This window comes from Pelobates fuscus, chromosome 4, assembly GCF_036172605.1.
Source record: "Pelobates fuscus isolate aPelFus1 chromosome 4, aPelFus1.pri, whole genome shotgun sequence".
Lineage (NCBI taxonomy): Eukaryota > Metazoa > Chordata > Amphibia > Anura > Pelobatidae > Pelobates > Pelobates fuscus.
The window spans coordinates 386,287,806-386,311,862 of NC_086320.1; the positions used below are offsets into that span (position 1 = coordinate 386,287,806).

At 45.2% G+C, this 24,057-nt stretch overlaps 1 protein-coding gene across 1 annotated transcript in view; it reads right to left on the reverse strand.

The window, feature by feature from the left end:
• LOC134609506 (SCO-spondin-like) overlaps window positions 1-24,057 on the reverse strand; it is a 267,787-nt gene that overhangs the window by 86,323 nt on the left and 157,407 nt on the right. The window contains exons 65-74 of the mRNA XM_063453166.1: window positions 17,641-17,687; window positions 16,195-16,365; window positions 14,826-14,957; window positions 13,005-13,141; window positions 12,463-12,557; window positions 11,328-11,377; window positions 11,036-11,203; window positions 7,500-7,679; window positions 5,157-5,236; window positions 2,977-3,146 (exon numbers count right to left, since the gene is read on the reverse strand). Coding sequence (XP_063309236.1) covers window positions 2,977-3,146; window positions 5,157-5,236; window positions 7,500-7,679; window positions 11,036-11,203; window positions 11,328-11,377; window positions 12,463-12,557; window positions 13,005-13,141; window positions 14,826-14,957; window positions 16,195-16,365; window positions 17,641-17,687 — 1,230 coding nt within the window. The remainder of the gene's footprint in view (window positions 1-2,976; window positions 3,147-5,156; window positions 5,237-7,499; window positions 7,680-11,035; window positions 11,204-11,327; window positions 11,378-12,462; window positions 12,558-13,004; window positions 13,142-14,825; window positions 14,958-16,194; window positions 16,366-17,640; window positions 17,688-24,057) is intronic.

Consider the following 24,057-nt stretch of genomic DNA (forward strand, 5'->3'; position numbering starts at 1 on the left):
CAGTAATCTGTCAGATAAAGCGGTGTCTGGGGGCAGTAATCTGTCAGATAAAGCGGTGTCTGGGGGCAGTAATCTGTCAGATAAAGCAGTGTCAGGGGGCAGTAATCTGTCAGATAGAGCGGTGTCTGGGGGCAGTAATCTGTCAGATAGAGCGGTGTCTGGGGGCAGTAATCTGTCAGAGCGGTGTCTGGGGGCAGTAATCTGTCAGAGCGGTGTCTGGGGTCAGTAATCTGTCAAATAGAGCGGTGTCTGGGGGCAGTAATCTGTCAGATAGAGCGGTGTCTGGGGGCAGTAATCTGTCAGAGCGGTGTCTGGGGGCAGTAATCTGTCAGAGCGGTGTCTGGGGTCAGTAATCTGTCAAATAGAGCGGTGTCTGGGGGCAGTAATCTGTCAGATAGAGCGGTGTCTGGGGGCAGTAATCTGTCAGATAAAGCGGTGTCTGGGGGCAGTAATCTGTCAGATAAAGCAGTGTCAGGGGACAGTAATCTGTCAGATAGAGCGGTGTCTGGGGGCAGTAATCTGTCAGATAGAGCGGTGTCTGGGGGCAGTAATCTGTCAGATAGAGCGGTGTCTGGGGGCAGTAATCTGTCAGATAAAGCGGTGTCTGGGGGCAGTAATCTGTCAGATAGAGCGGTGTCAGGAGGCAGTAATCTGTCAGATAAAGCGGTGTCTGGGGGCAGTAATCTGTCAGATAGAGCGGTGTCAGGGGGCAGTAATCTGTCAGATAGAGCGGTGTCTGGGGGCAGTAATCTGTCAGATAGAGCGGTGTCTGGGGGCAGTAATCTGTCAGATAAAGCGGTGTCTGGGGGCAGTAATCTGTCAGATAAAGCAGTGTCTGGGGTCAGTAATCTGTCCAATAGAGCGGTGTCTGGGGGCAGTAATCTGTCAGATAGAGCAGTGTCTGGGGGCAGTAATCTGTCAGATAGAGCGGTGTCTGGGGGCAGTAATCTGTCAGATAGAGCAGTGTCTGGGGGCAGTAATCTGTCAGATAGAGCGGTGTCTGGGGGCAGTAATCTGTCAGATAGAGCGGTGTCTGGGGGCAGTAATCTGTCAGATAGAGCGGTGTCTGGGGGCAGTAATCTGTCAGATAGAGCAGTGTCTGGGGGCAGTAATCTGTCAGATAGAGCGGTGTCTGGGGGCAGTAATCTGTCAGATAGAGCGGTGTCTGGGGGCAGTAATCTGTCAGATAGAGCGGTGTCTGGGGGCAGTAATCTGTCAGATAGAGCGGTGTCAGGGGGCAGTAATCTGTCAGATAGAGCGGTGTCTGGGGGCAGTAATCTGTCAGATAGAGCGGTGTCTGGGGGCAGAAATCTGTCAGATAGAGCGGTGTCTGGGGGCAGAAATCTGTCAGATAGAGTGGTGTCAGGGGGCAGTAATCTGTCAGATAGAGCAGTGTCTGGGGGCAGTAATCTGTCAGATAGAGCGGTGTCTGGGGGCAGTAATCTGTCAGAGCGGTGTCTGGGGGCAGTAATCTGTCAGATAGAGCGGTGTCTGGGGGCAGTAATCTGTCAGATAGAGCGGTGTCTGGGGGCAGTAATCTGTCAGATAGAGCGGTGTCTGGGGGCAGTAATCTGTCAGATAGAGCGGTGTCAGGGGGCAGTAATCTGTCAGATAGAGCGGTGTCAGGGGGCAGTAATCTGTCAGATAGAGCGGTGTCTGGGGGCAGAAATCTGTCAGATAGAGCGGTGTCTGGGGGCAGAAATCTGTCAGATAGAGTGGTGTCAGGGGGCAGTAATCTGTCAGATAGAGCAGTGTCTGGGGGCAGTAATCTGTCAGATAGAGCGGTGTCTGGGGGCAGTAATCTGTCAGAGCGGTGTCAGGGGGCAGTAATCTGTCAGATAGAGTGGTGTCAGGGGGCAGTAATCTCTCAGATAGAGCGGTGTCAGGGGCAGTAATCTGTCAGATAGAGCGGTGTCAGGGGGCAGTAATCTGTCAGATAGAGCAGTGTCAGGGGGCAGTAATCTGTCAGATAGAGCGGTGTCTGGGGGCAGTAATCTGTCAGATAGAGCAGTGTCAGGGGGCAGTAATCTGTCAGATAAAGCGGTGTCTGGGGGCAGTAATCTGTCAGATAGAGCGGTGTCTGGGGGCAGTAATCTGTCAGATAGAGCGGTGTCTGGGGGCAGTAATCTGTCAGATAGAGCGGTGTCTGGGGGCAGTAATCTGTCAGATAGAGCGGTGTCTGGGGGCAGTAATCTGTCAGATAGAGCGGTGTCTGGGGGCAGTAATCTGTCAGATAGAGCGGTGTCTGGGGGCAGTAATCTGTCAGATAGAGCGGTGTCTGGGGGCAGTAATCTGTCAGATAGAGCGGTGTCTGGGGGCAGTAATCTGTCAGATAGAGCGGTGTCTGGGGGCAGTAATCTGTCAGATAGAGCGGTGTCTGGAGGCAGTAATCTGTCAGATAGAGCGGTGTCTGGGGGCAGTAATCTGTCAGATAGAGCGGTGTCTGGGGGCAGTAATCTGTCAGATAGAGCGGTGTCTGGGGGCAGTAATCTGTCAGATAGAGCGGTGTCTGGGGGCAGTAATCTGTCAGAGCGGTGTCTGGGGGCAGTAATCTGTCAGAGCGGTGTCAGGGGGTAGTAATCTGTGAGATTGAGCAATTTCTGGGTGGCAGTAATCTGTGGAGATTGAGCGCTGTCTGGGGGGAGGTGGTCTGTGGAGATTGACCGCTGTCTGGGGGCAGGTTGTCTGTGGAGATTGAGCGCTGTCTGTGGAGATTGAGCGTTGTCTGGGGGGAGTTTGTCTGTGGAGATTGAGCGCTGTCTGGGGAAAGGTTGTCTGTGGAGATTGAGCGCTGTCAGGGGGGCAGTAGTCTGTGGAGATTGAGCGCTGTCGGGGGGGCAGTAGTCTGTGGAGATTGAGCGCTGTCGGGGGGGCAGTAATCTGTGGAGATTGAGCAATGTCTGGGGAAAGGTTGTCTGTGGAGATTGAGCAATGTATGAGGGGAGGTAATCTGTGTGATGGACCTGGTTCTCTCACCAGTTGTTACAGCCATCCCCTCGTGCTATGCTCTCTCCCGGCTGGTATCGTTGACCAGTCAGAAGGTCGAGGCAGGTGCAGTCCTGTAGATGGACACACTCGGTGCCGTTAGAACTCAGTAGTTGACCTGCTGGGCAGTAGCAGCCTGGCTCACAGTGCCACGTGCAATGCTGGAACAAGAGATAGACAGATTATAAATCATCTAATTTTTGAATTTCTGGTTATAATTTAACAGTCTGAACAAGCAGCACTGCCGAGGCAGAAAGGAGATTTACATATAATCCAACCTTGTAATAGTTAGGAAGTAGACACTAAGAGAGGAATCTGACAGTAATTATATAGATTCTCAGAGAAAATGCACATATTTTCAGGATGGGTGAACAGATTCTTAGGGTGAATGGACAGATTCTTAGGGTGAATGGGCAGATTCTTAGGGTGAATGGGCAGATTCTTAGGGTGAATGGGCAGATTCTTAGGGTGAATGGGCAGATTCTTAGGGTGAATGGACAGATTCTTATGGTGGATGGGCAGATTCTCAGTGTGAATGGGCAGATTCTTAAGGATGAATGGACAGATTCTCAGGGTGAATGGGCATATTCTCAGGGTGAATCTGCAGATTCTCAGGGTAAATGGGCAGATTCTCAGGGTGAATCTGCAGATTCTCAGTGTGAATAGGGAGATTCTCAGGGCAGATGGACAGATTCTCAGGGTGAATAGGGAGATTCTCAGGGTGAGTGGACAGATTCTCAGGGGGAATGTTCAGATTATTGTTATTCACTAAACCCAGAATATGCCATAAAATGTACGGGTCTATGATATGGACGTTAGACTGCTACCATGTTAGTGGGGGATTATTTACTGACAGGGTCTATTCACTAAAGTTAGAATTTGTGGTGAATTCAAAGGGAATTTCACATTTAAGGCCGGAAACAGATGAACTGATATCATCGCTGACAATGGGAACTTTTCCATCTTGGCTATTTTGACCTTAAATTGGAAATTCACCATAAATTCTCATTTTCGTGAATGACCCTGTCAGTGAATAATCCCCCACTAACACGGTAGCGGCCCGACAAGCGCCTGCGGTAAGCAGGGTGTGGGAGAGAACGGAGAACTCAGGACAATATGTCCGCCTGCAGAGTCCATTATGGCTGGTTTGGGAGGAGGTCCCATGCAGGGCCCGAGCAAGGATTTTTGACTACAAAGTCCAAGCTACATGTTGCCGCCCAACCCCCGCAATATGTCACACGAAAACAGAAACACCACATAGAATTATAGCTTGATATTCCTCCATTCCAGACAATGTGTCGTATTGCTCTGGATAGTGAGGCCCGCACTGACAATACATAATGTAACGTGTATAAAAAAAGGCAACTTGGCCATAATAAACCAGTCCTTCATCAAGTCTCAGCTAATGTTTGGGTATGCGACAGAGAGAGCCCTAGATTCACTAGAGCCTTGCGGAAGATAGGGAGATGGACAACCAAGGAAGCTGAACTATTCAGCTTTTAAAACTTTCACGGATGGAGAGATGGATATCGATAATTATTTGCAGGATTTTGAATGCCAGTGTGCTTTAGAGGGTCTGGACAAGGCTAACTGGCCGCCATTCTTAGCAGCAAATTATCTGGTAGAGCAGCGGAAACATACAGAGCAGTACCCTACTCGAAAATTCAGAATTACGAACGAGTCAAAGAGACATTGCTAGCAAGGTATGCGGTTACTCCCAAAGCCTACCGAAGAAAATTTCAAGGACTTAGAAAAGGGGGAAGAGAATGGCGGCCACCCAGAGAGAGCACTTAAATTAATTGTTTATTTGACGTTAACGAGCCAGGGGGTTGGTCGGTGTTCGGTAGCATGATAACCTAACCAAGGGGAAACATATTGTGTTCGGTTAAAAAGTGAAATAGGGACGTTCTTCATACTTTACATTAAGCAATCCTTTGGTGCTGTCCTTACTTGGCAATTCACTTTGAGTATAGGAACCGGCAGGTTCTCTGGGCTCCCCCTCCTCCCTACATTGGGTGCACCGGGCCAGTGAGGGAGAACTTTGTGGTAGGGGTCTGTTCTGCCTTGGCCCTATGTTGGCACATTGGCATCTTAGTCATGGTGAAAAAGCCTACGCTACATTCACAGTGCTTCTCAAAGTGGGCAGACTGTCAGAGCACAATGAAACTTACCGTGAAGTCATCACATGACCTGGGACAGGACGGGCCGCAGGTACTGAACGCTGAGCCAGGAACCGCCGAGCAGTTTGATGCTGCGTGTCAGACAAAGCCATGGTATTCAGTTATAGGAATCACAAACAGATTAATACCCCGGGTACCACTAGTAACAAACAGATTGATACCCCTAGTCACACACAGATGGATATCTCAGGTACCCCTAGTCACACACAAATTGATAACACAGATTAATACCCCAGTCACACACAGATTGATACCCCAGATACCCCTAGTCACACACAGATTGATACCCCAGATACCCTTAGTCCCACACAGATTGATACCCCAGGTACCACTAGTCCCACACAGATTGATACCCCAGGTACCACTAGTCACACACAGATTGATACCCCAGGTACCCCTAGTCACACACAGATTGATACCCCAGATACCCCTAGTCACACACAGATTGATACTCCAGGTACCCCTAGTCACACACAGATTGATACTCCAGGTACCCCTAGTCACACACAGATTGATACTCCAGGTACCCCTAGTCACACACAGATTGATACCCCAGGTACCCCTAGTCACACACAGATTGATACTCCAGGTACCCCTAGTCACACACAGATTGATACCCCAGGTACCTCTAGTCACACACAAATTGATACCCCAGGTACTCCTAGTCACACACAGATTGATACCCCAGGTACTCCTAGTCCCACACAGATTGATACCCCAGGTACCCCTAGTCACACACAGATTGATACCCCAAGTACCCCTAGTCACACACAGATTAATACCCCAGGTACTCCTAGTCCCACACAGATTGATACCCCAGGTACCCCTAGTCACACACAAATTGGTACCCCTAGTCACACACAGATTGATACCCCAGGTACCCCTAGTCACACACAGATTGATAACCCAGGTACCCCTAGTCACACACAAATTGATACCCCAGATACCCCTAGTCACACACAGATTAATACCCCAGGTACTCCTAGTCACACACAGATTGATACTCCAGGTACCCCTAGTCACACACAGATTGATACCCCAGGTACCCCTAGTCACACACAAATTGATACCCCAGGTACCCCTAGTCACACACAGATTGATACTCCAGGTACCCCTAGTCACACACAGATTGATACCCCAGGTACCTCTAGTCACACACAAATTGATACCCCAGGTACTCCTAGTCACACACAGATTGATACCCCAGGTACTCCTAGTCCCACACAGATTGATACCCCAGGTACCCCTAGTCACACACAGATTGATACCCCAAGTACCCCTAGTCACACACAGATTAATACCCCAGGTACTCCTAGTCCCACACAGATTGATACCCCAGGTACCCCTAGTTACACACAAATTGGTACCCCTAGTCACACACAGATTGATACCCCAGGTACCCCTAGTCACACACAGATTGATAACCCAGGTACCCCTAGTCACACACAAATTGATACCCCAGATACCCCTAGTCACACACAGATTAATACCCCAGGTACTCCTAGTCACACACAGATTGATACTCCAGGTACCCCTAGTCACACACAGATTGATACTCCAGGTACCCCTAGTCACACACAGATTGATACTCCAGGTACCCCTAGTCACACACAGATTGATACCCCAGGTACCCCTAGTCACACACAGATTGATACCCCGGGTACCTCTAGTCACACACAAATTGATACCCCAGGTACCCCTAGTCACACACAGATTGATACTCCAGGTACCCCTAGTCACACACAGATTGATACCCCAGGTACTCCTAGTCACACACAGATTGATACCCCAGGTACTCCTAGTCCCACACAGATTGATACTCCAGGTACCCCTAGTCACACACAGATTGATACCCCAGGTACCTCTAGTCACACACAAATTGATACCCCAGGTACCTCTAGTCACACACAGATTGATACCCCAGGTACCCCTAGTCACACACAGATTGATACTCCAGGTACCTCTAGTCACACACAGATTGATACCCCAGGTACCTCTAGTCACACACAGATTGATACCCCAGGTACCTCTAGTCACACACAGATTGATACCCCAGGTACCCCTAGTCACACACAGATTGATACTCCAGGTACCCCTAGTCACACACAGATTGATACCCCAGGTACCTCTAGTCACACACAAATTGATACCCCAGGTATCCCTAGTCACACACAGATTGATACTCCAGGTACCCCTAGTCACACACAGATTGATACCGCAGGTAGCCCTATTCACGCACAGATTAATATCTGATACTGATACACCAGGCAGTGTTAGAAGTATTCTGTAAATGATACTAAAAGTGCAATAAAGAAAAACTTGGTATCTCCTTACCCTCCACACTTGGGCATTTTGCCAGAAAACAGGGCTCTGTGTCTTCTTTAGGTCCCTCACAGTAATCACCATCCCCAAGTGGACTTGGATTGTTACAGCTTCTGGTTCGAATCCTAACTCCCTCTCCACAGCTTTTGGTGCAGACGGACCATGATCCCCATTCACTCCAGTTACCGGCTTCTGTGACAAAAACAAGTGGGAGTCCACGTGAATAAAATACAGGACATTGCACTTCAGGCTCTCAGTAATTACAGGGGGTCTGTAATAATACAGGACCCTCGCTAATAATTAGAGGGGGGTCTGTGATAATACGGGGCCCTCTCTAGTAATTACAGGGTGTGGCGGACCGCCTGGCACCCTGAATGGGTGCCTCCGCCAATCCATGCTTCCTAGTGCTCACTGAGTAATCCAAGCACTCCCCCAGACACCATCAGCACTGTAGTCCCCCCTTCCAGCGCTACAGCTTGGCTGGGGTCTTGCTGTCCTCCACCCACCCTGTACCCAAGACCAGGATCCAGCTTCAAGTTGGTAGACCCCTCCTCCATGAGAGTATAGCAATATGCCCGTAAGAGAGCATGTGATTATAACCCAGTGGAGTATAGTGATTATACCAATCCCCAGATTGAATATTGTGACAGATCCATCTGTATAGACTGATATTGCTGGTTCGTCTGTTTGCCTCTTTCGTATAATTGCCTGTCCGTATGCCCCTGTTCGTGTGTTTCAGAAGATACCGATTAAAACTACCGAACGGACGGCCACCCAGGAGAGAAGTGTGCTGCTGGTTAACCTCTTGGCCCCAATTAGAACGTTGTGGTTAACCGCAGACACCTCTCCATTCTAACCGTATTCAGGGTGGTCGTCGTTCGTGTAACGGACCGTTTCAGCAGACAAGGTGTTAAAATCGTTTAGGCGATAATCCCCCTTTCAAAGACAGGCACAGCTACTATAGAATCACCAAAACTCACGAATTGGATATAAGTGAATGCACCAAACTCCCGAACTGCATACAAGGGAATAAGGTAGCACTCCAAACTCCCGAACTGGAACCTCACGAATAGCTGCTAGCAGACGAACAGGAAAAGCTCCCAAGCGGCTTACACTCCTGGCAATCAGTCCCTATCAGCATACAGTGAATCCCCCCAAGAACGAGACAGGGCTCCGTGTTGAGGGTCAAGCAGTGGTCTGTTTATTGAGGGCTACCTGCCCCTGTATTTATGCAGGTCTCCCACCTGGTGGACACTCCTCTAGGGGACCAGATGGAAGACTGTGACAACGGACAGACAAGTACCAATTACAGACATACAGCAGTAAAACATCCCCACAATGCATCCTGGCTTCCTCCCCTCTGCCCCAGAGATAATTGAGAAGTAATTCAATTATCTCCCAGGACAAAGACAAAACTCCATTACACACTTGGGGACACAAAGACAGACTATCACTTTAAAATATATAAAGTATATAAATATATTGTGGAATGTGTAGAATCTACCGAACAGCTGTGCAGAAAGGAAGAAATAAATATCTCTGGACAGTAAAATTAACCCTTTAACTGCCGGTCCATAATCCAAAGGCAGCAGGCGGGCAACCAGGCTCCTCCAATGCAATGTGGTGAGATTGGTCTCGTCACAGTTCGTATTCCGACCACGAGGTGGCGTCCAATTTAAACACGCGAAGGACCAGCGGTATTTGGCGAGGATTCTATGGAACTAGAAACGGACACTTTATCTACCGAACACCACTGAAACTACCGGTTGCCCTTCGTTTTCGTCGAGGCATACGAACACCGGTTCGTTCGGGAGTTTGGATCATAGCATGGACTTAACCCAGATAGCCATCCCATGGAGTCAATCGTATACCGAAAGACATATGAAAGACTTTGACTCCATGGCGATTGAACTGTGCGCATTGGATCTGAGCGCTATTCGGTAGAAATATGCACTCAGATCCAGGCTATCTGAAGCCCATGTATTCGGTATTTGTAAAGTTATATATTTTTATGTGTTTTTACAGTCATGTATAAAATGGCGATTCACCTCTATCCCTGGAGATAATTGGATTCCTTCCCAATTATCTCCAGGATAGAGAGGAGGGATTTACTCATGTAAAGGGGAGTGTTGACACCTGAGCCACTGCGATTGGCTACTGTCCAATATACTGTCTTCCATCTGGTCCCCTAGGGGAGTGTCCACCAGGTGGGAGACCTGCATAAATACCGGGCAGGTAGCCCTCATTAAAGCAGTTCTTGTTTTACCCTCAACTACGGAGCTTGGTCTCGTGATTGGGGGGGATTTATTATACACGGATACAGACTGACTGCTGGGAACGTAAGCCGCTTGGATGCTATATCGGTTCGTCTGTTAGCAGCAGTTTGTGGGAATACAGTTCGGGAGTTTGGATTATTATTAAGTATGCTGTTCGGGAGATAGGCGCATTCTCCTGGTTCCAGTTCGGGAGTTTGGAGTTCTAAAACAGCCGTGCCTGCATGTCAGCAAAGGGGAAGCTCTACTAAGCGGCGGTTTCACTCCTTTATGCCGGGAGTGTCTTAACAAATATAGTCACTCTCCCCTGGGCGTGAGAGTAGACTACAGTAAAAACATACACACAATTACATTGGCTCTCAGGACACTCCCATACAAAATAAGATAATCTTTCCACTGTGCCTGGGAGATAATTGAGTCAGGAACTGTACTAAACTCAATTATCTCCAGGCACAGAAAAAACACATTTAACAACCTCCCAAAAGTACCCCTAAAACACATGGAAACCCCATAAATGTCACATCCCTTGATAGCACCGAACTGGGGGACCAACATATCCAAAAATCACCCAAATCGGGTTAGAGGTTCGGGACTTTCATGGAGGTCATAATTTGACTGACCGTACACGAGGCTTCTGCCCAAAAGAGTTCCATGAAATCAGGCTGTGCGGTCGGTCTCTTTTGGGAGTTCACAATACAACAGAAATACTAATGCAACCTGTTTGTATGTATACTTAGTCGATGTCTCTTGTTCGGGAGCTTGTTGAATCCAGCCAAACGTATGTGGAGATAGAAGTCCCAGCTGTGTTCGTGTGTCCGATTATAGTTCCATGCACTCGACGACCAAACACCGCTGTATGTGTTCGCGGCTAAAGATGGCCACCGCCACGTGTTCGCACATACGGACAACGGCCACCCAGCTAACCACTTAGAACGTTGCGGTTAACTATAAGTCAGGGAGGTTAATGGGCTGCACACTCCTGTTCTGGGTAATCCAGCTGTTCGGTAACCAAACAGAATAAGTACAATCCGTTCAGAAAGCCCAATATACCGAACCATATAAGGGAAAAGGCTCGTACAAAGCCTTTCCACAGTCTTGAACCAAGGTCTAATACATGGGCCATAGTCCTGGGGCAAGAGGCTGCCAAGCAGGCTCCTCCAAGAACCAATGGCAAGGTTACTTTCGCCACACAGGGGGTCTCTGATTATACAGGACCCTCGTTAATAATTACAGGTTCTATGTAATAACACCAGATGTAAAAGAAAATGAACTTGCCTGGGCACAACTCAAGGTTACAGGGGAATTCTTCTCGATCTGGACCTTCGCACGGTAAACCAGTTCCAGAAGGTTCGGTGCAGAAACGGTAACGGTTCTTAAATCCACCTCCACACATGGCAGAACATTCGCTCCAAGGTGTCCATTCTGACCAACTGCTATTAACTGCTGAGAAATCAGAGTATGTGACGTACATGACCTAAACCGGCGTGGTGAGTTAGTGATATAGAGGGTTAGTGATTCTCAATAAGATTACAGAGTTCTTTGCCATAGGGTCTTGCAATCTACATACCTTCGCAGAGCAGCCTGGTGCAGTTGGTAATTTCTCCAGACAGACAGGTGCTTAACAGAGACAAATGAAAAATAGTTAAAGTTGTAGAAAAATATTCCTATTTTTTAAGCGATTTCACTTTAATCATCAGACCTAATGCAAGTGCGTCCAGTACATTTCCCTATATTTGCTTTTTTTAGTCCAGAAAAAAGATTTCCTAAATGTCTCGGGGACCTCAATCATCTAAATGCAGCTGTTCTAATCCAGAAAAAATATAATGTTCTAAACATGGACGTGATGGTCTATCTCAATGACCTGAAATCTTGTGATACGGTTAGAGCTAGAAATCATTGCAGACACCGTAAATGGCAGTGGGCAGAATTGTATTTTCATCAAACAGCGAACTAACAATCGCACAGAAATACTTGGAGTTAGTAGACCCAGCAAGGATTTCATATGTTTCTAATAACCGTGCAGGACCCAGGTCTAAGGCCATTTCTATTAAATAGATCCAAAGATCCCTGAGCACCAAAACCAATCTTAATGTACTGACTTTGGTGAATCGGTGTTCTCCCTTTGTTTCAGATATTGTAAAACATTGTAATTTCTGAGGAACAGCAATGTTTCTGTTTGTCCGATGCTAAGCTTCTATTGGCTGTCAGAGCCACCGGAAGCTGTTTCTCCTAACAAGAGAGACATTAGTTGGGTATTGTCACGCACAGAATGATGACACCAGATGCTTTATTTCTACCATAGAAAAGCATTGGTCCCCATTCTTCCCTACGAGCATGGCTGCGTGTGCGCCCTGTGTCCCCACCGCTTCTATATGGGCAAATCTTATCATTACTGCCGCCTTCACCGGAGGATACTGTCCAGGAGCTGGAATAAAGGTAAGATTTATAGCGATCTTGGGGCCATAGTCTAACAGGAATACCATAATATTAAAAATATCTATTCATGTTTAACGTTGTAGCAAGCAGTTAATACGGAGAGCCCTTCAGCTCTCATTGACAGGAAAACAACTGGAGTAACAGGATAAACCTAATTTTACAGGAAGAAATAGGACTGTGGCAGAATGTCTAGTTTTAGATGTTCTTAGAATTGATAGAAAGCTCCCAGAGTGACAGTAATTAGTGGAGACGGGTCACATACACACCAGTTATTGCAGTCTCTGCTCACGGTCTCTCCTGGATGGTAAAAGGCTCCATCCTCCGTACAGGGACAGTCTGAGATTTGGACACACTGGTTATTCTGTGACAGAACAAGAGAAGAAATTCTTGTTACATCCATGGCCAGGACATGATTCCTGTCTGCCTCTCCTTCCCACTTCCTCATGAATTACTCTGTCTCTTTGTGGTAGACTCGTTATGTCAATCTTACTGTCTCAACCTGTTACTTATAAGTGTCTGTCTATCTCGGTCTCACGGCTTCCTACTAGGCTGGTATCTCCCATAACTTCTCTACTGCAGGTTTTTCACTCTAATTCAATGTCAGTTTAGTTTCATTCACCAGCAGTACCCCCTATTCATTAGTAATCTCTAATCTTTAACTCATTTATCTTCTGGTGTCTCTTGTCCATTTGTGTCTTCTATCTAGGATCAGTGGTCAGTCAGCCACGAGCGGTTGGTCAGTCACGAGTGGTCAGTCAGCCATGAGCGATCTATTTAATTCCCAGCCTCTGTTTATGTCAAAACTCACCAGCAGCACCTTTCCATCCTGGCAGTAGCAGCCTGGTTGGCAAGTAACATTAGTTGTTTCCAGACTGGCACATGATGAAGGTCCCTCACTGCACTCTTTCCACACTTTGCCTTCTGGACACACACCTGGCACCTCACCTGAAAACAGAAAGAAAATCAGGCATCTGTCTTCTCCTGAGCTTGAAAAGGAATGAAACTTCCTCGAGTCTACTGATTACTAAACACATTGTGTGAGTGAGAGGTTCTCAATAAATTTGTTGTAATACCCTGGATGGTTGTTAAACCAATAATCTCTAAGGAGAAGAGGGTCCATGAGGTTCTACATAGATTATATGCCAGAAAATAACTTTCTTTTGTTTCTACTGGTAGCGTAAGTGGAAAAGATGACTGTGACGTTAGTCACCATCATTGGGGGTATAAGATGGAAACGTTATGTAGGTCCCCAGATGACTCTTATGTTTAAATCACCCTGTGCCCATTATAGGCGAAGGCTGTGTATTGTAATCTCCTGTCTGGCTGTGGGGCCCCAGCAGCATCACCTGCTGGTTGTAAAAGTTTCTGCAACAGTTATGTGCATTACATGAATAGCAAAGCTGGACAATTTGCATATTCAGGAAGTTTTGCAGATTTTGTTTTATGCAGGCAGGAGACATATTTATTGTTAGTCATTGTCTTCCTCACCCCTTTATAAATACTGTATTGTGTGCTTGTATGATTCCCCATATGATTATGTTATATGTATTGGATTGAGTGTGTCGCCATAAGTGTAATGTAATGCAGATGTGGGCTAGAGGATACTTAATGAGGATGAGTGTGCCTCATGGCTGTGGGGGTTCTCAATCAGGATGAGCATTCTTCATGGATGTGGTGGGGATGTTCCCGCAGAGGGTGAGTGTGTGTCATGGCTGTGGTGGGGGTTCTCGCAGAGGGTGAGTGTGTTTCATGGCTTTGGTGGGGATGTTCTTGAAGAGGGTGAGTGTGTGTCATGGCTGTGGTGGGGGTTCTCGCAGAGGGTGAGTGTGTTTCATGGCTTTGGTGGGGATGTTCTTGCAGAGGGTGAGTGTGTTTCATGGCTGTGGTGGGGTTCGCGCAGAGGGTGAGTGTGTTTCATGGCTTTGGTGGGGGTTCTTGCAGAGGGTGAGTGTGTTTCATGGCTGTGGTGGGGATGTTCTTGCAGAGGGTGAGCGTGTGTCATGGCTCTGGTGGGGGTTCTCGCAGAGGGTGAGTGTGTTTCATGGCTGTGGTGGGGAGTTCTGGCAGAGGGTGAGTGAGTGTCATGGATGTGGTGGGGAGTTCTCACAGAGGGTGAGTGTGTTTCATGGCTGTGGTGGGGGGGTTCTGGCAGAGGGTGAGCGAGTGTCGTGGCTGTGGAGGGTTGTGAATGAGTGCGAGTGTGTTTAATGGTCAAGGGGGCTCTAAAAGAGGCTGAATGAGCTTCATGGCTGTTTTTTTTTTTTTCAAAGATTGTAAGTGTGCTTCTTTGTAAAAGTTGGGGTTCTCAAAGAGGCTGAATGAGCTTCATGGCTGCAATGGTTTTTTTTCAAAGATTGTAAGTGTGCTTCTTTGTCGAGGTAGGGGTTCTCAATGAGGGTAAGTGTGCTTTATGGTCAAGGTTAGGGTTTTAAGGGGAATGAGTGTGATGTATGGCTATTGGGGGTTTCAATGAGTATAAGTGTGATACCTGGCTGTAGGTGGGGTTCTCCTTGAGGGTGTTTAATGGTCGAGAGGGGCCCTCAAGGAGGCTGAGTGTGTTTCATGGCTATGGCTGGGGTGTTCTCGCAGAGGGTGAATGTGCTTCATTGCTGTGGTGGGAGGTCCTCACCAGAACATGGATTTAGATTACATGTGGAGAACTCGATCCTGCGCAGCACAACGCTTATCAGACTACGATTCCTATATCCTCCTCCGCAGGGAACAGAACAATCTGACCAGGGGCCCCATTCACCAAGAGGACCTAAGAGGAAGAGAAAAATACAAAGAATAATTTCCCAGTCAGAGGACCCAGATAGAGCGAGAGGGAGTATGTTCAGCATGCAGTAATTAAAAGGTGTAGTAAAAGCACAAAAAATGCTGCAACTTGTAGCATTATTGCAGTTCATTGTATCATTGATTGATTGTATTAGTACAGCTCAGTGTTATGGTGCTATAAGTCTATTTGAACCGCCCTCTGGGTTTATTTCAAACAGTTTGGTAGCAGTTTCACCTAGGGCTCAGAGTACATCTTATTTATAGAAGATGAGAATGTGTGGAAATGAACCCGCCCTCAGCACTCTTGGTCTATCACCACTGTCCAAGGCGGATGGACGTACACCCGATAACGTGGAACTGTTATTTCCACCGTATGTGCACAACTAAAGACAGGGCTGGAGACAGTCTGTGGGCGCTGGAGAGACAAGTTTATGTGAAACCACTTTGTAAAAAACCCAGGACAGCGCCATCACCCTTATTGTACCGTAACCCGTATAGTGAGCTTCACCTAGTTTTTTATAGAGTGCCTTTCCATGAGATTGTTACAAGCTGGTGGTCGATGGATACAGATTCACTGTTATGTAAAATGCAGATCTCAATGTGTGAGACACCAGATATTGCTTGTGGCAATCTCCCCTTTTTAAGGGAGTTTGCCATGAGTTTTTGCCCTGTGACTATGGCCCCTGGATTTATTGCCCTTTAAATACGTTATTTGGGCATATTTTATTTCACTGCTCCTGCTCCTTTAACTACTATGAGAAAGGATTTGTACATTTGAAATGGCACTTCGCATGCAGCTGAAGTAGTCGAAGTGGCCACCATTCGACATTCGAACACGTGGCAGCGGCGGCCATTTTTTTTAGTTGAACGCCGTTCAGCGGTGTTTGGTCGTCGAGTTCATGGAACTCAAATCGGACACTCAACGGCACGAACACCGCTGAACTTTACCTTCTATGCGACTTCGACACTTCAACTATACGAACGCCACATTAACATTGACATTTGCACGAACGGTTGCTGTTCGTCTATTTGAACTACATTTAATATGGGAAATAGACCGGCCGCACAGCCCAATTCTCTGGAACTGTTTTGGTGATCCGTTACATCCGTTACATCGCTTATAAAGCTCAGCTTAATAGACAGAATTTATAACCAAAACCAAACATTCTTTCAAACCACAAAATCCATGAAATGAGGCCAAAACCAGTTTATCCTGCTCCTACCTTTGCATGGCTGTAAACTGCAGAACTCAATATCCACATTGGACCCTTCACACGGACGCCCCCTAAACGCTGCAGGCGGGTTTGTCCCTGAACGGTAACGACGTCTAGTTCCCACATTGCAGGTTCTGCTGCAGGAGCTCCAAGTGGTCCAACTGCTCCAACCACAGTCCACTGTAAGACACAAGCAAAGTGACGAGAGTCTAGACTGAGATAAACAAGATGTCTCTGCATTCTTGCATGTCTCCCTGAAATTATTATATTATATTATCCATTTATTATGTTATATTATCTATTTCATAGAGACTGAGCACAAGGTGTGTTACATTATCCATGTCATGGAGACTGAGCACAAGGTGTGTTACATTATCCATGTCATGGAGACTGGGCACAAGGTGTGTTACATTATCCATTTCATGGAGACTGGGCACAAGGTGTGTTACATTATCCATTTCATGGAGACTGGGCACAAGGTGTGTTACATTATCCATTTCATGGAGACTGGGCACAAGGTGCGTTACATTATCCATTTCATGGAGACTGGGCACAAGGTGCGTTACATTATCCATTTCATGGAGACTGGGCACAAGGTGTGTTACATTATCCATTTCATGGAGACTGGGCACAAGGTGCGTTACATTATCCATTTCATGGAGACTGGGCACAAGGTGTGTTACATTATCCATTTCATGGAGACTGGGCACAAGGTGTGTTACATTATCCATTTCATGGAGACTGGGCACAAGGTGCGTTACATTATCCATTTCATGGAGACTGGGCACAAGGTGCGTTACATTATCCATTTCATGGAGACTGAGCACAAGGTGCGTTATATTATCCATTTCATGGAGACTGGGCACAAGGTGTGTTACATTATCCATTTCATGGAGACTGGGCACAAGGTGCATTACATTATCCATTTCATGGAGACTGAGCACAAGGTGCGTTACATTATCCATTTATGGAGACTGAGCACAAGGTGCGTTACATTATCCATTTAATGGAGACTGAGCACAAGGTGCGTTACATTATCCATTTCATGGAGACTGAGCACAAGGTGCGTTATATTATCCATTTATGGAGACTGGGCACAAGGTGCGTTACATTATCCATTTAATGGAGACTGAGCACAAGGTGCGTTACATTATCCATTTCATGAGGTGGGTTACATTATCCATTTCATGGAGACTGAGCACAAGGTGCGTTATATTATCCATTTATGGAGACTGGGCACAAGGTGCGTTACATTATCCATTTATGGAGACGGGGCACAAGGTGCGTTACATTATCCATTTCATGGAGACTGGGCACAAGGTGCGTTATATTATCCATTTATGGAGATGGGGCACAAGGTGCATCTTTAAAGCTTAAACTAAACAAGAGAGCCTGGGAAGGTAGACATTTCATATTGCATTTGATAAAATCCTAGAATTAATTAGCATTACTGACCTGGACAGGGAAGGGTTCCGCACACCATATCACCAGACACACAGGTACTGGAAGTGGAAACAAACCAATAACATATCAGAGGAGAAGTAACTATCAGAACATGGATTCCAGGATCATCAGAAAAGAGCATTACATTATTAGAGAATGGGACAGTTAAGACCAAAACTTTCTTCAAAACTGTCGATGTCAACAGTTTTATTGACAATGACAGTTGCCATTTTAAAACGTGGCTCTCTAATATCCCCAAAGGACAATTCATGCGGTTGAAGCGGAATTTTACGGATGACAACATTTTTATTGAACAATCCGATATCCTAAAGAAACAATTTTACCAGAAAGGATATGAAAGGGAACAGGTAGAAACCCAATTTGATGACATTTGTATAAAGCCAAGAGGGGATCTTTTAAGATATAAACGAAAGGAGAATATTGTACAAGAGAATCACGTTTCTTTTATATGTGATTTTAACTCCCAAAGCTATCGGTTTCACAAAATCCTTAAAAAACACTGGCATATTCTGAGACAAAACGAAGACCTCCTTACTTTACTTACTTTAAAGGGATTCTACAATTGTGGAAAATGCAAAGCATGCAATAGTAGCAAAATTATAAATAAAAAAACTGAAAAATTCTACTCTAATAAAACGAAAAAGGAATACGTAGTGAAAGAATTTATCACATGTAACACTAATAATGTGATTTATTTATTGACATGCACTTGCGGACTACAATATGTGGGACGTACGACCAGACCTTTGAAAGTCAGAATTTGTGAACACCTCAGGAACGCTGAAAAGGGAGTTCTCAATCACTCTGTATCAGCACATATTAACCAAATTCATAATGGTGATATTAAAAATTTGCACTTTATGGGGATACAGAGGGTATTGAAGCCATGGAGAGGGGGTGACCACACAAAGATCCTAAATAAAACTGAGATGAAATGGATCTTTGAATTGGAAACCCTCTCTCCTAATGGCTTGAATATTGATTTTGAAATGTATAATTTTATTTAATTTTTATTTAATATTTTTTTATTTTTATATTTCCTTCTTCTAGTAATTGAATATGTATATATATTAAATATTGTTTACATAGATATGTTATCTTTTTATATATTGTTCCCTTGATTGGGGTATTTTATACTGATTATATTTCGTATGCTTTTCCCTTCTTTCTTTTCGTTTGAGTTATTTTGATCTTCTGTATGTTGGAATTATGCCTCGAACTTTGCTGATAACTAATTCTTTTTTTTCTTTTTTTTTTAATAGATTTTTATTAAAGCATTTTTCTTTTTCACAATGAAAGACAATTATACTGGGCCTAAGAGATTCAATTCGTATATAATGTTACAAACAAATAAATATTTAAACAAATTATTACACATTATTTGGCATTATACAAAAACATATTATCACAATAGTCACCTAGGAACCAGCATGAAGTAACACTTAAAACAAAATAAAAGACAAGAACCGTCACCAAAATTTAGAGCACATAATTTAGAGCACATGATCAATTATTTTCTTCGACATTAGTCTATATATCTCCACGTCTATTTTATATTTTATTTGATTTATCACTTTGTAAAATCAACATATATATCACAATAGAATACAGGTATAAAAAACTATCTAGATAGAGGGATGTCCAAATAAGCCCTTATATTTTTTTAACCAATCTTTATACCATTGTTTCCTCTTCGACATAAAGGTCGAATTGTTGATCAGCTCATATTCCATTGACATTTGAAACATGACCTGATCGATCAGTAGCCGCTTATCAAACGGCTTTGATGATTTCCAATGTCTCGCAATAATAATTTTAACAGCGACTAAACAATGAATGGCAAAACAAACATCCTTCTGAGAATTGAAAATCAGATTTAGATGTAAAAGGGCCGAAGCGGCATTCTCCTCAATTCTATTTGTCGTCATAGCTGTAAAAATATTAAAAGCCCATGACCATAGATATTTAACAGCAGGACAGGTCCACCATATATGTGTATAAGTACCTGGTTGACTTCCACATCTCCAACACGTTGGATCAGTAGAATCATATATTCTAGCCAGTCTGGCTGGAGTGTAGTACCATCTATATAAAACTTTAAAATGGCACTCAGACAAGTTAAGGCAGTGTATATATTTGTTTACCAGACTTAGAGAGGAATTCCACTCTTCTACAGAAATCTGCAGATCTAATTCTAATTCCCACGTTTTAATCAGTCTATGAGGGGATTCTTTAAGCACCTCCAACAAGGACGCTGCAACAGACGAGATCTTTCTGATGGATTGACTACAAAATATAAATTCCAATTTCTTTGCAAATATATTAGATGTTTTAATAACGTTTTTATAGATGAAATTTTTTAAGCGAAGGTAAGTAAAGATTTCTCCACGTGGAATGTGGAGAGTATCTATAATGATTTGGAAAGGTAAAATTTTATCTCCCTGCATAATATCTGCAATCCAAAGAGCCGATAGAGCCCTCCCGGGGGGTTCAGCTGGGGGAGCGGCTAAGCCCTCACGAGCGTGCACAGGTACAAGCGCTGATTGTAGCTAAAGGGGCTACCTTCTCCAATTTACCTGGGTACACTCCGCTAGCCACCCACCGAGTCGAAACCCCGGGACAGCTACCTATGCGACAGGCTCCATATAGGGTTCCGGAATCAGTCCGAACCCATATGAAGGCAGAATTAGATTAAATGTTACAGCTAGGGGTTATCGAACCATCAGATAGCCCCTGGGCATCGCCGGTAGTCCTGGTACCTAAAAAGGACGGCACAACCCGGTTCTGCGTCGACTACCGGAGGCTAAACGACAAAACGGTGTCTGATGCCTACCCGATGCCTCGGATAGACGAGCTGCTAGATAAGATGGCACGGGGCCAGTATCTCACTACCATTGACTTGTGTAAGGGATACTGGCAAATTCCTCTAGCCGATGACGCCATCCCCAAGTCGGCGTTTGTCACTCCGTTTGGCCTGTACCAGTTCAAGGTCATGCCCTTCGGAATGAAAAATGCTCCGGCTACCTTTCAGCGGATGGTAGATCGGCTACTGGACGGCTTTCAGGAGTATGCCTGTGCCTACTTAGATGACATAGCCATATTTAGCCAGACCTGGGAAGACCACCTCCGCCATATAGGGGCTATCTTAGACCATATTGGGGAAGCAGGGATAACCTTAAAGCCCAGTAAGTGCCACATAGGGATGGCCGAAGTGCAGTATCTGGGGCACCGAGTAGGGTGTGGGCAGCAGAGACCCGAGCCAGCCAAAATTGAGGCCGTAGCCAAGTGGCCTACCCCAAGGACCAAAACCCAAGTGCTAGCTTTCCTAGGGACTGCAGGGTATTATAGAAAATTTGTTCCCGACTACAGCGCCCTGGCCAAACCCCTGACGGACCTGACCAAAAAGAACCTTCCCCGACTGGTTGTCTGGGCCCCAGAGTGTGAGCAGGCATTCCAACAACTCAAGACGGCTCTGACTAATGCTCCTGTATTAACTGCTCCTGATCCGACTAAAAGATTTCTTGTCCACACAGACGCTTCAATGTTTGGATTGGGGGCAGTGCTGAGCCAAGTGGGAGCCGATGGCGGAGAGCATCCCGTAGCCTACTTAAGCCGAAAGTTGTTGCCTCGTGAAGTGAGCTACGCCGCCATTGAGAAAGAATGCCTGGCCGTGGTGTGGGCCCTTAAAAAGTTACAGCCGTATTTGTATGGACAACCTTTTTCCTTACTCACAGATCACAACCAGTTGGTGTGGCTCAACCGTGTGGCTGGGGACAATGCCAGGCTGCTGCGCTGGAGTTTGGCGCTACAGCCCTTCGACTTCACCATCCACTACCGCCCAGGGAAACAAAATGGTAACGCCGACGGGTTGTCCAGACAAACTGAACTAGAAAAATGATCTGTGAGTACTCTCTCGGACATCCCCAAGCTGATCCGTTGGGATCAGACTGTGTATGTCGGCTTGGTTCTGGGGGAGCATTGTGGCAAAACTAGCCACTTCTGGACTCTAGTTAACAAAGGTTGTCCGTAGGTTGAATGTATTACTGTATATCATGGTTGTGTATGTACTATATTATGTCCGTTCGCATGCTAGCAGCCGTACGCTAACAGCATGTAAGCCTTTCGTTTGACGAAACACGGCTATCCGGGCCGTTCGCCAAACGAATGCGGGCTCCCCAAGTAGACCACACACTCACAGTCGTGTGGCACTAATTAACCGATTGCAACAATGTTGCAATCGGTAATTGAAGGCTCTCCTAGGTGGCCGTCGTTCGGCTACCGACCATGCGGCGGTCGGCCATCTTGGATCCTTTGTTTCTGCAGCGGTGTTCGGTCGTCGAGAGCCTGGAACTGAAAACGGCTACTCAATGACTCGAACACCGCTGGACTTCCAGAGCGTTCGGGAGCCCCGCGTTCGCCACATTCTGTTCCCCATCGATGTTCGGTAGTTTTAAACCGAACTCGATGGATAAATGTATTTTGTGCGGCATTCGGTTAGAATAGCTGGGATCTGAGCGGTATTCTCACTAAATGTGCCCGCAGACCCCAGCTATCTACCGAATGGTCATTCGTATAAAAGCGAGCAATATTGTGTGAAATATGGATTTCTATGTGAATTGTCAGTTTTGCTGCACGAGGGGATAATCCACTTAATCGTCCATTTTAGTGGGAGGATCCCTCTCGTGCAGCAATGCCTGTTGGGATAATCATACTGCCTGATGGGAGAAATCCCCTGTAACATCTGTAAGGAAACCCCTTGCAAGGGGAACTGCATAAATATGGAAGTCTGTGAATAAAGCGAGTTAGTTGACTCCCAAACTGCGTTTCGTCCGGTTATTGGGAGGATTGGGAATATTGCCGTGCTTTCTAACTCTGACTGTGGATTACCTACAATACCAACGGAGATCGTGGACTATACTACTGCATTCCGTTACAATGAGTTAATAATATTGATTTTGCCTTGCCATGAGGTTTCTAAATTTCTCCATTTTTTAAGTTTGAGATTCATGTTACGGATGAAAATCAATATATTCCTCTCCATTATTCCAGCCGGCTTAGCAGTTATAACTAGTCCCAAGTAGTTTATTTCTAAATCTGTCCATATGAATTTGTAAGTGTCGGCTAAAATAGTGACTTGTTCACTATTCATATTCATGTACATTACTGTGGATTTGTTAATATTTAATTTGAAATTTGAAATAATGGAGTATCTATCAATTTCAGACATTAAAGATTTCAAAGACGACTCTGGAGAGGAGAGCGTGAGTAGCGCATCATCCGCATAAAGAGATATTTTAGCATCCAGAGTATTCATTTGAACACCTCTAATCAGTGGATTGTTCCTGATATTAATAGCCAGAGGCTCAATGGACAGAATATACAACAAGGGGGAGAGCGGACACCCTTGACGCGTACCATTTTTGAGTGCAAACCACCCTGCGGTAATATTAGGGCCCACAGTGCGTGCAGAAGGGGCGGAATACAAAGCCATTATGGCATTGTGTATCCAGCCTGTAAACCCAAAAGCAGTAAGAACTTCAGCTAAGTAACCCCACCCGACCCTGTCAAATGCTTTTTCGGCATCTAGAGACAGGGCCAGGAGGGGAAACTGATCTCTATTGGCCAAGTCTACGATGTCTATTATTCTCCTAATATTGCTAGATGCTAACCTACCCGGTACAAACCCAATCTGATCCGGATGGATCAGAGTCGTAATTATAGACTTGATTCTCTCCGCGATTATAGCCGCATATATCTTCATGTCTACGTTAATTAGCGCTATAGGTCTATAATTACTAGGATCGGTGCTAATTTTATTTTGTTTTAGTATTGGAATAATATTTGCTTGAAGTAGTTCAGTTGGAAAGGACTCATTTATGGCTATTTGATTAAACATTTCCGTTAAAAGGTTTAGTCAATAAAAACTGCATATGTTTATAATACAAATTTGAAAAACCATCCGGACCCGGGGTTTTATTAATGGGTAATCTGTTTATTTGAAACTGAACTTCGTCCTCCGAAATGGTTTTATTTAAGTTTAATAAATCCTGGTAAGTAACTTTTGGTATCTGCGTATCGAGTAAATAATTTTTGATATCGTTAGCCTTAGGGGACAGTTTTAAATTATACAAATCTTCATAGAATTGATTAAATCTTTCCCCTATTGAAGAAGAGGTCGAGTAGACCTTTTGACCATCGATCAATTGTTCGACTCTATTTTTTGCATTATGATTTTGCAATCGTTTAGACAGATTTTTATTTGCTCTATTCCCCGTATGGTAATTATTTAATTTTAATTTGTGAATATTTATTTTAATTTTCTGTTCGACCTTTAAATTTATTTGTTTTTGTAAACCATTTAACTTAGTTTTAATTTCTGCAGAGGGATTCTGTTTATTTAATTTTGAT